This window comes from Neophocaena asiaeorientalis, unplaced genomic scaffold (assembly GCF_003031525.2).
Source record: "Neophocaena asiaeorientalis asiaeorientalis breed wild unplaced genomic scaffold, Neophocaena_asiaeorientalis_V1.1 scaffold461, whole genome shotgun sequence".
NCBI classification, from domain to species: domain Eukaryota; kingdom Metazoa; phylum Chordata; class Mammalia; order Artiodactyla; family Phocoenidae; genus Neophocaena; species Neophocaena asiaeorientalis.
In genome coordinates this window covers 903,307-916,064 of record NW_020173230.1, presented here as the reverse complement: position 1 = coordinate 916,064, position 12,758 = coordinate 903,307, and the positions used below count along the sequence as shown (strand labels likewise).

Below are 12,758 nucleotides of genomic sequence, written 5' to 3'. Positions count from 1 at the left end.
CCACTCTTCACCTGCAGGAGGGGTTGGTTCCCGTCGTCATACACAAAGTTGCTGGAGGAAAACGAGGAGACCGTGAGCGTGCCCGGGCCAAGGTAGGACCAGGCTGTGGCTCAGATGGCCCAGGGGCAGAAAACGCACCTCGACCTCGTGTTCTCAGGCGTGTCGGAATTAATCTGGATGTGTAGCACAGCCCACGGGGAAGCCGCAGATGGTGTGGAGTAGTGGGGGGTTGCGGGGGATTGCTGCTCCATGATTGCTTCGTTCCTGACTTCTGTTGCCCACGCGCTTCACTGACCATCTGCTGGAAAGAGACACGCCCCAGAACCCCCCTTTAGCCTCAGAAGCACTCTCCCCACCTCCCACCGCAGCTGAATCCAAGGCCCTTGTGCTCTGTCTTGGTCTTACTCGGCAGCCTTTAACACTGATGAACACTTTATCTGGAATGTTCTCTTGCCCTTGCACTCTTTATTTTCCCTCCACCTCACCACCCATCCATCTTCAGTACCCCTTCAGATCTCTCCTCTGCCTTGTGCTTAGACATAGGTGTCCTCGGGATCTGCCCTCGGTCCCTTTTTCCTTTTCGGTGCTTCCTGGGCCACCGTGTCTACCCCCTAAGCTTGAATTACATCAACGGGCTTCAGTCAGCACCTCTGTGCCAACACCGCCCCCTCACGCCTGTATCCCATCCAGATAATGATCATTATCACCCATCACTTAGGAACTGTCCAAAGTGCCTTACACTGACCAGGTCATTGAATCATCATACAACCTTGTGAGATAGGTCCCTGCTTGAAAATTGAGAAGATGGGGGCACAGAAAGGTATAATAACTTGCTCAAGCAGCTGGAAGTGGTGGACCCAAGACTAGACTAACCCAGGCAGGTCTCTCCCAGCCAAGATGTGAATGTTTGTATGTGGTGTGGGTCCTCAGAAACATGTCCAAACTGAACGTGGCATCGTCTTGACCACAAACCACCTTGGCCACAGTGTTTCCCATGTCAGAGCAACCGTCCTGACCCACCCCGCTGTCCCCAGCAGACCGCGGATGCCGCACCTGATGCCCCCCGCAAGTCCTTCCATTATACTTGCTCCGAGCCATCTGTGTGTTTCTGTCCCTTGCAGAATAGCTCAGCTGCCAGTGGCCAAGAAATGAAACTAAATATATGCATATGTGTATGTGTATATATATTGCGCCACCAGGGACACCCCTAAATATTTTTAGGATGTTAAAATTCTGAGATTTTTTAGTCTGAAGTGCTCGATGCTTTTGCTTAAGGCATTTGCTGTATTTTCTTATTGAACTCCTTGAATTAAGAGCCAGCCCCTAATTGAGCCAGTTTTCCTCTCCTTTTCTTTTGTCATGTCTTTTAAAAGATTTCTTTCGAGTGTACATTTATAAGTCAGCAGAAACACTGCAGTGTCATATACAGTGTGTGTGTGTGTGTGTGTGTGTGTGTGTGGTAATCTCCTCCTCCCTCACTGTATTAGATTATTAATCCACCGCAGTTCTGGCCATAGGAGATTGGGGATGTTTGGGGTGCAGGGGCCAGGTCTCATCTAACTTGTATCCTCTGGTTCTTGTTCGCTAGCTCGGTATCAGTACGGAGCGTGAGCACGATGAACTTATCTGAGAAAAGCAGCGTCGTCATCCCCCCACCGGATTACTTAGAATGTTCGTCCACAGGGGCGGCTGCAGAAAAGAAAGGAGCGGTTTCCCAAAACGCTTCTACCTTTAAAGCACCAGTGTCCAAACCAGAAACCACGTCTCCTGTGAGTAAGGCCCAGTGTACCGCGATCCTGAACAGCAGGCTCTGGTGACGCAGGGTGCTTTTCCCTCCACACAGGAAGGTGCTGACCCCCAGGCGGGGTGGAGACTCCCTCCCAGGGCCTGCAGATTCCCCTGCCACACAGCCTTTCAGCTTCCTTACCTTCAGTCCCCCTTCTGTTTTTAGTTTATCTGTAAATGACAGTTTACACACAGTAGGCCCATCGTTTGCCAGACTGTATCAGGTTTTAAGCTCTCCTTGCTTTTGTTCGTGGCTGCAGTCCTTTAGACCTGTAGTGACCTTTTTCTGCATTTTCTTCAGTTTTCATATTGTTTTCTGAAGGAAGACTTAAGGTTGAACATAGTGATCTGATCATGACACCTTCAGAAAGTGTGCTGTGTAAACCCTGTGTGTACGTTATCTGTAATCCTAAACAAGTGGGTAAGAGGCACAGAGGCTGTGAGTCACTTCGTCTGTTCCTCCAACAACTCTTTCTTCTGGGCCAGGCCCCAGTGTGGGCTCTGGAGACGCAAAGATAAACAAGACCAGCCCCGGGCTCTGCTGGAACTTAGGTTCTAGTGATAAGAAGCAGACGATGAGAAGTTAACACAAATATCAATGCTAGAAGCTACATGGAGGAATGAAGCAAGGTGAGGTGATGAGGGATCGGGTGACCTCTTGGATGGAGGTCAGGGTTTGGGTGTCCTGGGAAGCTGACTCTGAGAACGAGGGCGGGTGCTGATGAGAGCCGCCCGAGCCCCGTATGGAAGGGAGAGGCTGGCCCGGAGCCTCCACTGCCCCCACCGAGACCTCTGGGCTGGGACGGCCCTTGGAGCTACCTGGATTTGGGGCAGCATCTGGGGGCCGGGGTCTCAGCCAGAGTGATTCCCAAGGAGTGCTGCCAGCCGAGGGCCATCTCCCCACAGCCAGAATCAGTCCCAGTCCTGAAGGGGATCTGGACAGCACATGACAGAGCCTGCAACGGAGCACTTCTCTGGGGGGTGACATCTGAGACCCAGGGGTCAAGGGGAGGAGCTTCCCAGACAGAAGGAGCAGAAAGTTTAAAAGTCCTGAGGGTGGTGGACTCGGCACCCTCAGGGAGCAGAGGAGGGAGGTGAGGATTCCAGGGTGGTGGAGCCTCCAGAGGGGTTCTCGTCTTTTTTTAAATTTTATTTTCAGTGTAGATTATACAGTAGAGAAGGGGGAAAGGATGGAGGAAAGGGGCTGACTGAGAAGGAAGAAGAGCACACGGGGAGGAGCCGGCTGGCCGGGGTAGGGATGCGGGTCCACTGTGCCGACGGGAAGGCTGAGGGCCAGGGCCCGGGTGCAGCTGGGAGGACAGGCTCGAGGGCTGTGTTGGGGGACGTCTGTCAGTGCTGAAGGACGGATCACCAGCGGACGGGGCAGGCAGGGAGGTGCTGAACAAGTTCAAAAGAAGAGAATTGGTGCCAGAGGTGTTTTGCAGAGTGAGAAAGTGAGCGTGCTCCAGAGAGGAGTGGGATACGAGCCGTCGGTGCAGTAAGCCTGGGCCGATGTTTCTGCTTGTTTTCCGTTACCCTTCGTTATCGTGTGCTCCTTCCTGTGGTGTGTGCAGAAGCCATGCCTCCCATGGGGTGTGTTGTCATCCCTAGTGGGGGCCTCTGTTCGGCTCTGAGCGGGGCGGAGGTGGGAGTGCTCCCAACGACAGGCCCATCGTTGCTACAGTGCGAGCACAGGTGTCGGGGACCGTGCCGAAGCACGTGTTTCGGTCCAGGAAATGCACTGTTCTGAAATCTCATTCAAAAATGCCTTTGGCTTCTCCTCTTAAATAAGCATACTGCATGATTGTTTGCAAATCACCCCAACTAACTCCAAAAATTATTTTCAGAAGAAAATGGAGCTTTTCCATTTTGTTAGCAGTAGATGTCAAAACTGGACAAACTGCTTGGGAAGGGCACATGTGAAATGCTATTTTATTAAAGGCCCCAGTATATTTTAAAACAGTATTCAAACTCTTTGGAAATGATCTTAAGGCATTTCTGAAAGCATAACAATTCCTTTTGCTAGGGAAAAAAACCTTTCCAATTTGCATGTCACAAAGCTCAGAATCCAGGCACATGAGGCCCATTGTTCAGGTGGCACCTGTCCCTCTGTAGTGCCTTCTCCTGGCTTTGATTTTCAACTTTTTCTTATGGAAAAATTCGAACATAAAAATGGACAGAATAATCTAATGACCTGGTCCCCCAGGTTAGCTTTAACAATTCATTTATAAATCTTGTTTCCTCTCTCCCCCACCCACTCCGAGATCAATTTGAAGCTAACGACCGACATATCATTTCATCTGTAAATATATTAAAGATCCTCTTTTTTTCTCTCACATGACTACAATGCCAATTATCATATCTTTTAAAATTGACAATAATTCCTGAATATCATCACCTGGTCACTTCAAATTTCTGATTGTCGCATTAGAAATTTCTTGACAGCACAGTTGTTCGAATCTGGACCCAGGCTAGCTCCCTACATTGTAATTGGTGGTTCAGTCTCGTGGTGAGTCTTTCCATATCTAGAGGTCTCCCCTGTCTCTTTTTCCTTGTAATCTCTCTGTAGAAAACCCAGGTTACTGGTCCTGGAGGGTGTCCCCAGTCTGGATTTTTGCTGGCTGCATGCACATGGTGTCCTTTACTGAGTTCCCCTTTGTTCTATATTTCCCGCCTTGATCAGAGTCTGTTGTTGTTTTGTTAGTTTGCCTGTTTTGTTTCGTAGAGCATTTCATCAGCGGTGGTGGTGGGTATAGGCGTCTGCTTGTTTCCTTCCGTGATGTCAGCAGCCACTGATAATGACCGCCCGGCTCCGTGGATGTAGGTTGTACAGGCAGGCCTCAGAGATGTCGCAGGTTTGGTTCTAGACCATCTCGATAACGCAAGTCACAGGAACTTTTTAGTTTCCCGGTGCATATAAAAGTTATGTTTACACTATACTGTAGTCTGTTGAGTGTGTAATAGCATAATGTCTCAAAAAGCCTCAATTTAAAAATACTTTATTGATAAAAAATGCTAACCATCATCGGAGCCTTCAGTGAGTCGTAGTAGTGACACCAAAGACCACTGATCACAGATAACTGTGACTATAATAATAATGAAAAGCTTGAAATATTGCAAGAATTACCAAAATGTGATGCAGAGACATGAAGTGAGCAAATGCCATTGGAAAAATGATGCCTATAGCCTTGCCACGACCTTCAATTTGTAAGGAAAAAAAGAGAGCAGCATCCGTGGAGCACAATCAAGGGAAACGCAGTAAAAGGAGGCCTGCCCGTGTAGTGCCTTTTAGGGTGAGAGGGTCTTGCCCCCAGACCATAGTAGCACTGGACTGACAAATGAAACACATTTTAGCTAACAGCACCGGTTTTAGAAAATAACATGTTTTAATTTTCAGTATTTTTACCACGTGGATAAAGCTCAATGAAGAAAGCACTGGATGGATAGATTGAAAAATCCTGGTTTTAGGTATCAATATAGTCAGTAATGATATTCATTATTAAGCATTTGGCAGTTTAAATGAGCTCTTTATTTTTAAACCTCTCTGTTGGCTGGATCATAATAGACTGTCAGTATCGGGAGGCTGTCTTGAAAAGCATGGAGACCAGCTAGGCAGCAGCACCGCACGCAGTGCCCACCTTTTTATCCCTTCCCACTTGCTGGGCAGCAGAGCTTCAAGCACACTGCTTTCTCCCGAGGCCCAGGGTGGCCTGGCTGCCCTGGGACCGCCTCCTCTGTGGCAGGCCCTCGTGGAAGCTGCTGCCCTGCCCCCCGGACCAGGTGCAGGGCTCCTCAGCTCACACCCTGGGGATCCTGGTCTGCGAGGTCCCAGGGCTGCCTCCAGGCAGAGCTCCACACCCGAAGCCCCTCCCCACCGAACCAGTAACTTAAGGTCTCCCGACAAAGCCCAAAAACCTGATGGCTTCACTGGTGAATTCTATCAAACGTCTAAAGAACTAATACCAGTCCTACTCAGACTTTCCTTAAAAGTGGAGAGGAGAGAATTCCTAACTCATACTGTGAGGCCAGCATTGCCCTGACACTCCGGTCAGGCCCCCTATTTCTTTTTTTTTAACATCTTTATTGGAGTATAATTGCTTTACAATGTTGTGTTAGTTGCTGCTGTATACAAAATGAATCAGCTATATGTACACATATATCCCCATATCCCCTCCCTCCTGCGTCTCCCTCCCGCCCTCCCTATCCCACCCTTCTAGGTGGTCACAAAGCACCTAGCTGATCTCCCTGTGCTATGCGGCTGCTTCCCACTAGCTATCTGTTTTACATTTGGTAGTGTATATATGTCCATGCCACTCTCTCACTTCGTCCCAGCTTACCCTTCCCCCTCCCCGTGTCCTCAAGTGCATTCTCTGCGTCTGAGTCTTTATTCCTGTCCTGCCACTAGGTTCCTCAGAACCTTTTTTTTTTAGATTCCATATATATGTGTTAGCATACGATATTTGTTTTTCTGCTCTGTGGCATGTGGGATCTTCCCGGACCGGGGCACGAACCCGTGTCCCCTGCATCAGCAGGCGGACTCTCAACCACTGCGCCATCAGGGGAGCCCTAGAGCTTTTAAATATTCTTATATGAAATAAAAAAATAAAGGGCACCAAAATGAAAGACTGAAAAAGGCCTTCCAGCCTGCAAGACAGAAATAGGGGGCCTATCGTCAAAAAATCTACAAACAGGGCTCCCCTGGTGGCGCAGTGGTTGAGAGTCCGCCTGCCGATGCAGGGGACACGGGTTCGTGCCCCGGTCCGGGAAGATCCCATATGCCGCGGAGCGGCTGGGCCTGTGAGCCATGGCCGCTGAGCCTGCGTGTCTGGAGCCTGTGCTCCGCAACGGGAGAGGCCACAACAGTGAGAGGCCCGCGTACCACAAAAAAAAAAAAAGCTCTAAATATGTAATGAAAACGCCCTCCTTCTGTGATTCCAATGGCGATTAGTTGGCGTTGATTTTGCAAATGTCAGAATAATGAATGTTGACGAACACTTTTCTTAATAATAAGTGAAACCTTGCAGTAAAAGGGAACAGGTATAGAGTTGATAGTTACAGTGAGGTCACATTTATAACGTTGGCAACAAACATTTCTATGGTATCAGACTACTGTGACCAACGAAACTTTTTTAAACCCAATCACATGGCACGTGAAGGTACACTTTGTAGAGGGGATCTGTGGGTCGCACTGGAACTCGTCCATGGAACATTTATTGACGAGCTTATTACGGTCCAGGCCCTGGGCTAGGCTCTAGGGTAACAAATAGGAATCAACCCCGGAACTGAATCCAGTGAGCGCTGTTTATTGGGGCTGTGGAAAAGGTGCAGGGTGACAGGAGGCGGGGAAGGCCCTGGCTCAGGCTCCTGGGAAGCATCAGAAGTGGCTTCTTGGAGGCAAGCATTTGAGCTGAGTCCTGAAGGAAGAGCTCTGATGAAACCCAAAGCCTTCAGACGGTGTCGTGGGGTCTGCGTGGCTGGGCGCGGTTGGGGCAACGGTGGAGAAGCGGCGGGATGGGCAGGCCAGGGGTGACGCTCCCCGAGCCGGGCCGCCTGGGCTGTACTGCGTCCTTTCCCATCCTTCCGGGCGGCATTCGGTCGTCCAGGGAGGGGACGGTAGGAGTCCCGTCCACTGCTGGGGATGGGGCGACAGGATCTGTCAGTACTTAAGGGGAAGAACTGATAGAGCTAGTGACTAACTGCTGGTACCTACACGGGAGAGAGTGCTGTTCTGTCTCAGCTCTGGGAGCAGGTCTGGTTTACTCATGTTTACATATTTTGGAGCCTTTTTTTGGGGGGATAATTTATATAATGAGCACATACATTAGATCTTTAACATGCCAGCACTAGAAAGAAAAAACATTCTTACACATTTAACTACTAGAAAATATAAATATTTATTTTGGAGGTTCTGAATAATTAAAAATAATCAGCATCCCATAAGTATGATTGTATTAATTAAAGACGAAGTTACTTATGGTTTGTTAAAGTACCTACAATTTGAGAAACCACCCCCTTCCCACTTTTGATTAAAAAACAGATAAAAGTTGCCTTTCATGGAGGTATTTATATATTTTATGATTTGACTACTATATTAAGGAATGGCTTTATGGTAAAATTTTTATCTAAAATTCTACTTTGCAAATAATCAAACTGATAAATTATCCCACTCTTGAGACAGAAATAAGGATGAACTCTTAAATTAATATTTATCCATCCCATGCTTTAAGTAAACAGAAGTATGTTTTAATATTTTTTCACCTCAAATGTTGCCATTTGCTGGGTACATTAAACATATGCTGAAATTAGGTTTCCTTTTAAATCCGGTGGGCAGTCGAAGCTACAGGTTTTGGCTAAACAGCAAAGTCCAAGTTTGGTCAGGGTCTCCTTGTAAAAATTAAAACATCTAATCATTACATCTCATTTTAAATATTACTTCTAAAAATAACACTCTGTTCATAAAAATAATCCAGAGAATTTTTGTTTGGGTAGAAAATTTGGAAAACATACAACAGTATTAAAAAGAAAATTCTATTTATAGTCTCACTTCTAGGATAACTCCTGTTAACACTTCATTATATTTCCTTTGAGATATAGATAAATATTGATATATTTAGATATACAGATATTTTCCCCTCCCTTCCCAGCACCCAACCTCATGGTGGGATCATAGCATTTTCTCATATCACCTTAGAAGCATTTATGCTTCTAACAAGCCCCAGCACTGCTGCCTGGTCTGTGATGAGCTGCAGGCCTGTGGCAGGAACCCTGTGAGCCCATGAATAGCACCTCTGCGCCCCTCTCATCCTCACGGATCAGCAGCACGTGGGTGTCCCTCCATCAGAACTCCGTTGATGAGACAAGTACCACCGTCACCTGTGTGCTGTTTAAGACGTACCAATAGGTTACTATGTTCTGATCTGGAGAATAATGGAAAATGCTAATTAATAAAGGCCACAAGAAAATATTAATTGGCTTTTAAAAATCATCAAAGGCCACAAGGTTCGTGCACTTCCTGAACGAGGCGCTGCCATCCGTCATTTCAGAGCCTCTCACCCAGTCACCCTGACTCTTTTGGATGTTCAGTTTTCCATGTCTGTAAACGTGCATCTAACCTTGGGCTGAAGACGGTAATAACCCAGAAGTAAGTACCGGGCGTTCACAGATGCATCATGCGGTATAATGACTGATTCGTATTCCACTTCTGTCGCTTCATCTTTTGAAGTAACATTTCGGTATCCTCTGCAAAGTGCCAAAGAAAAAGCTGCAGCTGTCAGCGGTGTACACCCTCAGATGCCTCCACTGCCTACAACCTGTCCGTTAGACAAGCTACCGCGTTTCGTCGCTACCAAGTCAGAGTGGGAGTCCAAGAGCACAGCAGAGCAGACAGAAGGACCAGCTCTGCCCCAAAGAGAGCCCCTGGGGAGCGGGTGAAAAGGCCTGTTTGTAGTAGGCCACCTGGTCGTCGTGGCCTCTTGCAAAGGCAGCAGACACAGGATCCAATCATCTGTGCGTCGGTAAACGAACCCGGAGAGATTATGGATCAGGCAGAAATGTTCCAGAACTGGGCGGCCCAGCAGAGTGGCCACTGGACACAGGGGCTGCTGAGCACTTGGAAAGCGGAGGGTGCGACTGTGAGGAGCTGAGTTTTGTGTTTTCACCTAGTCACAGAGTGAGCGGCTGCTGTGTCAACCGGCCAGGTACAGGCCACACACGAGAGAACGAGACTCCATTTAGAAACCCGATCCAGAGGGTGATGGTCGAGAAGCAGGTACCACGATGAGGCCCTTCCAGGACCCCCTGAGGGCTGGAGACACAGCCCTGGAATTTCATATCTCAGAGGTTCTTACGCCCAACTGGGCTGGTCATTTATCTTTCCTAAACTGTTTACACCAGCTGATAACACTGGAGAAAAGTATGTTCTGTCTCAGCCAAACTCTGGGGTCCGTGGGAGCTGGTAAAGCAGCCTAACGCTTTTTTTTTCTTTTTTCGTGGTACGCGGGCCTCTCACTGTTGCGGCCTCTCCCGTTGCGGAGCACAGGCTCCGGGTGCGCAGGCTCAGCGGCCATGGCTCACGGGCCCAGCTGCTCCGTGGCACGTGGGATCTTCCCGGACCGGGGCACGAACCCGTGTCCCCTGCATTGGCAGGCGGACTCGCAACCACTGCGCCACCAGGGAAGCCCCCCCACCCAACACTTTTATATGTAGTTTTTACACACACACAACCATCAGAATACTGTCAGTTACACGTAGAGTTTTGTTTAAACACCAGGATACCGAGGGTATACCTGGGAGCCACCCACCAGAAAATGTTCCTGAACCCAGTGAGGTGGACCCAGCTGCCCTGGGATGTCCCATCTCAAGAGATGAGATGCCATCTTTTCACTACCGAGGGGCTGGGGGTCGGTCACGTGCTCTCTGCCTTAGTGGCAGTAGCTTTTAAGTAATCTGATAACTGGGCTTTAAATAGCTATTGAGAAACCAAGCCCTCAAACCCACACACTTTGATTTCAAAGTGCGTCTGCCAACCTGTAGGAGCTGCGCTGAGTGGGTGCTGCCTCCACCCCCCACCCCTACCCCCCGCCTCACCGAGTGGGCACCTTGGTTTCAGGAAAGAGCTCCATGATCAGAGCAGTTGGCTTTCCCCGTCTGGGCTTCAGTTCCCCATTTAAGAATAAATGGGTTGGGCTTCCCTGATGGCGCAGTGGTTAAGAATCCACTTGCCAATGCTAGGGGACACGGGTTTGAGCCCTGGTCCGGGAAGATGCCGCGGAGCAACTAAGCCCGTGTGCCACAACTACTGAGCCTGCGCTCTAGAGCCCGTGAGCCACAACTACTGAGGCTTGTGCCACAACTACTGAGCCTGCGCTCTAGAGCCCGCGTGCCACAACTGCTGAAGCCCGTGCACCTAGAGCCCGTGCTCCACAAGAGAAGCCACTTCAATGAGAAGCCCGCACACCGCAACGAAGAGTAGCCTCTGTTCTCCACAACTAGAGAAAGCCTGTGCGCAGCAATTAAGACCCAATGCAGCCAAAAAAAAAAAGAATAAAGGGGTTGAACTGGGTCAGAGGTGGTGAACTGGGAGAGTCCAGCCTGCAGCTGAGGACTGAGTTAGTTGTTAACACGTAAAGCAGTGTCACTCAGGGCTGCTCACACCGCGGGGCACGCAAAGCTGCTCTCTAGCTGGCGGTGGAGAGGAGGGGACGTTCTGTCCGAGGAAGCAGCCGTGCAGGAGGGCAGGCACCAAGGAAGCCCTAGGGCCCGTCCCTCAGGGCCTGCTGTCTGCAGGATGGTTCGGTCCTCAGGAGTGGAGGACTCCCCGCGAGGCTTCTCAACAGTCTTGGCCGGGCTGCGGGTCCCATCATCTCTGTGCGTCTGCCTGTGGCTGCGGGTCTGAGCTGACCTGTAGGCTGGGACCCCGTCATCTTCAAGGCACGCGGGCACGCAGGAGACACCCAGGCAGAACTCTGGGGTGGCGGGGAGGGGGCGTGATGCGGACACCGTGACAGCCAGCAAGGGCCACCTCCAGGTGGACTGGGGTTTGGGGTTTTTCGCGAGAAGTCACCAGGCATGTCCCATGCCTGTTCCCGCCTGTGGGCTGTCTCGCCATCCAGTCCCCAGGCCTCCCCGGCCCCGCTTTCTCCTGGCAGCCTGGCCACTCGCGGGGAGGGAAGCATGCTGGCTGCCAAGAGGGGACACAGAACACACGACAGGCCGTGGCCACGGGTGCAGCCCAGCAGAGGGACCAGCACCTGGGAGTCGTGCTCTGTGAAGCCTGAGCGAAGTGGGGGCGGGACGCGTGCTGCGAACTCCAGCATAACCCGAGAGGTGAGTGAGGACCAGTGTCTCCCAGACGGCGGGCGGGGCGGGGCTCTTCCGAGCACATGCTGTGTGGCCCACACTGCGACAGAGGAGGTGCCCCGGGCACGCCAGGAGCTGTGCCGAGATGGGTCAGAGAACGACCAAGAAGGGCCTCGAGAGCCCTCGGTGCTCCTGGACAGGGCAACGTGTGCCAGGCGACGGAGGAGGGAAAGATGGGGTGTGCGGGGGAGACCCCAAACCCCTCACCGCAGGCTCGGGGAGGCAGTAGAGGGACAGGCGGCTCCCGGCTCAGCCGGCGGGGTGTGGGCCGTGCGGGCGGGTCTGAGGCCAGCGGATCCTGAGCTCCTCGCTGGGCAAAGGAGGTGCCTTCGCGGAGGAGAAGGGAGCTGGGAGGAGGGCGGCCGTGGCAATAAGCTCGCTGGCAGGTGTGTTAAAGAGGACACCTTTCTGAAAAGGTCCTATTTTTTTTTTTTTTTGTAAATATTGAATACCATATACAGAAAAGTGCAAGAAAAGTCACGTCACAAAGTGACTCCATATAACCAACACCCAATCAGGAACTGGAGCATTACCGGACCTCCAGGAGTCCCCCCAACTGTCCCATCTCACAGTCCAGACTGCCCTCTGGACGCTGGGTGCCTGTCTGGTCTGGCCCTGCGTAGACAGAACTGTGTCCTCCTGTGGTTCCAATGGTGTCTCAACAGAGGCTGTCATCCCTCCTGTTACTGATTTACAACGTTGCATTAGTTTCAGGTGTACAGCACAGTGATTCGGTTATACCTATGTCTGCATTCTTTTTTAAACCTATTCTTTTTCATTACAGTACATTACATGGCACTGAATATAGTTCCCTGTGCTATACAGTAGAATCTCGTTTACCTATTTTATGTATAGTAGTGTGTATCTGTTAATCCCAAACTTCTAATTTATCCCTCCCCGTGTTCCCCTTTGGTAACCATGTTTGTTTTCTGTCTGTGAATCTGTTTCGTAAATAAGTTATTTGTGTCATATTCTATTTCTTTAAAATATTTATTTTGGCTGCACCAGATCTTAGTTGCAGTATGTGGGATCTTTGTGGCATGTTTAGTTGTGGCACGTGGGATCTTAGTTGCTGCATGCATGTGGGATCTAGTTCCCCAACCAGGGATCGAACC

At 50.1% G+C, this 12,758-nt stretch overlaps 1 protein-coding gene and 1 long non-coding RNA gene across 3 annotated transcripts in view; one reads left to right on the top strand and one right to left on the bottom strand.

Moving 5' to 3' along the window:
• Nucleotides 1–12,758, top strand: part of BAIAP2L1 (BAR/IMD domain containing adaptor protein 2 like 1) — an 88,197-nt gene that overhangs the window by 70,182 nt on the left and 5,257 nt on the right. For both annotated transcript variants that reach the window (XM_024745499.1, XM_024745498.1), the window contains exons 11-12: nt 18–92; nt 1,589–1,769. In XM_024745499.1, the coding sequence (XP_024601267.1) occupies nt 18–92; nt 1,589–1,769 (256 nt within the window). The remainder of the gene's footprint in view (nt 1–17; nt 93–1,588; nt 1,770–12,758) is intronic.
• On the bottom strand, nt 7,069–9,880 carry LOC112399996 (uncharacterized). The gene is made up of 2 exons (XR_003003349.1): nt 8,044–9,880; nt 7,069–7,417 (listed from the first exon to the last, which is right to left on the bottom strand). It is a non-coding gene; the product is annotated as an uncharacterized LOC112399996 (long non-coding RNA).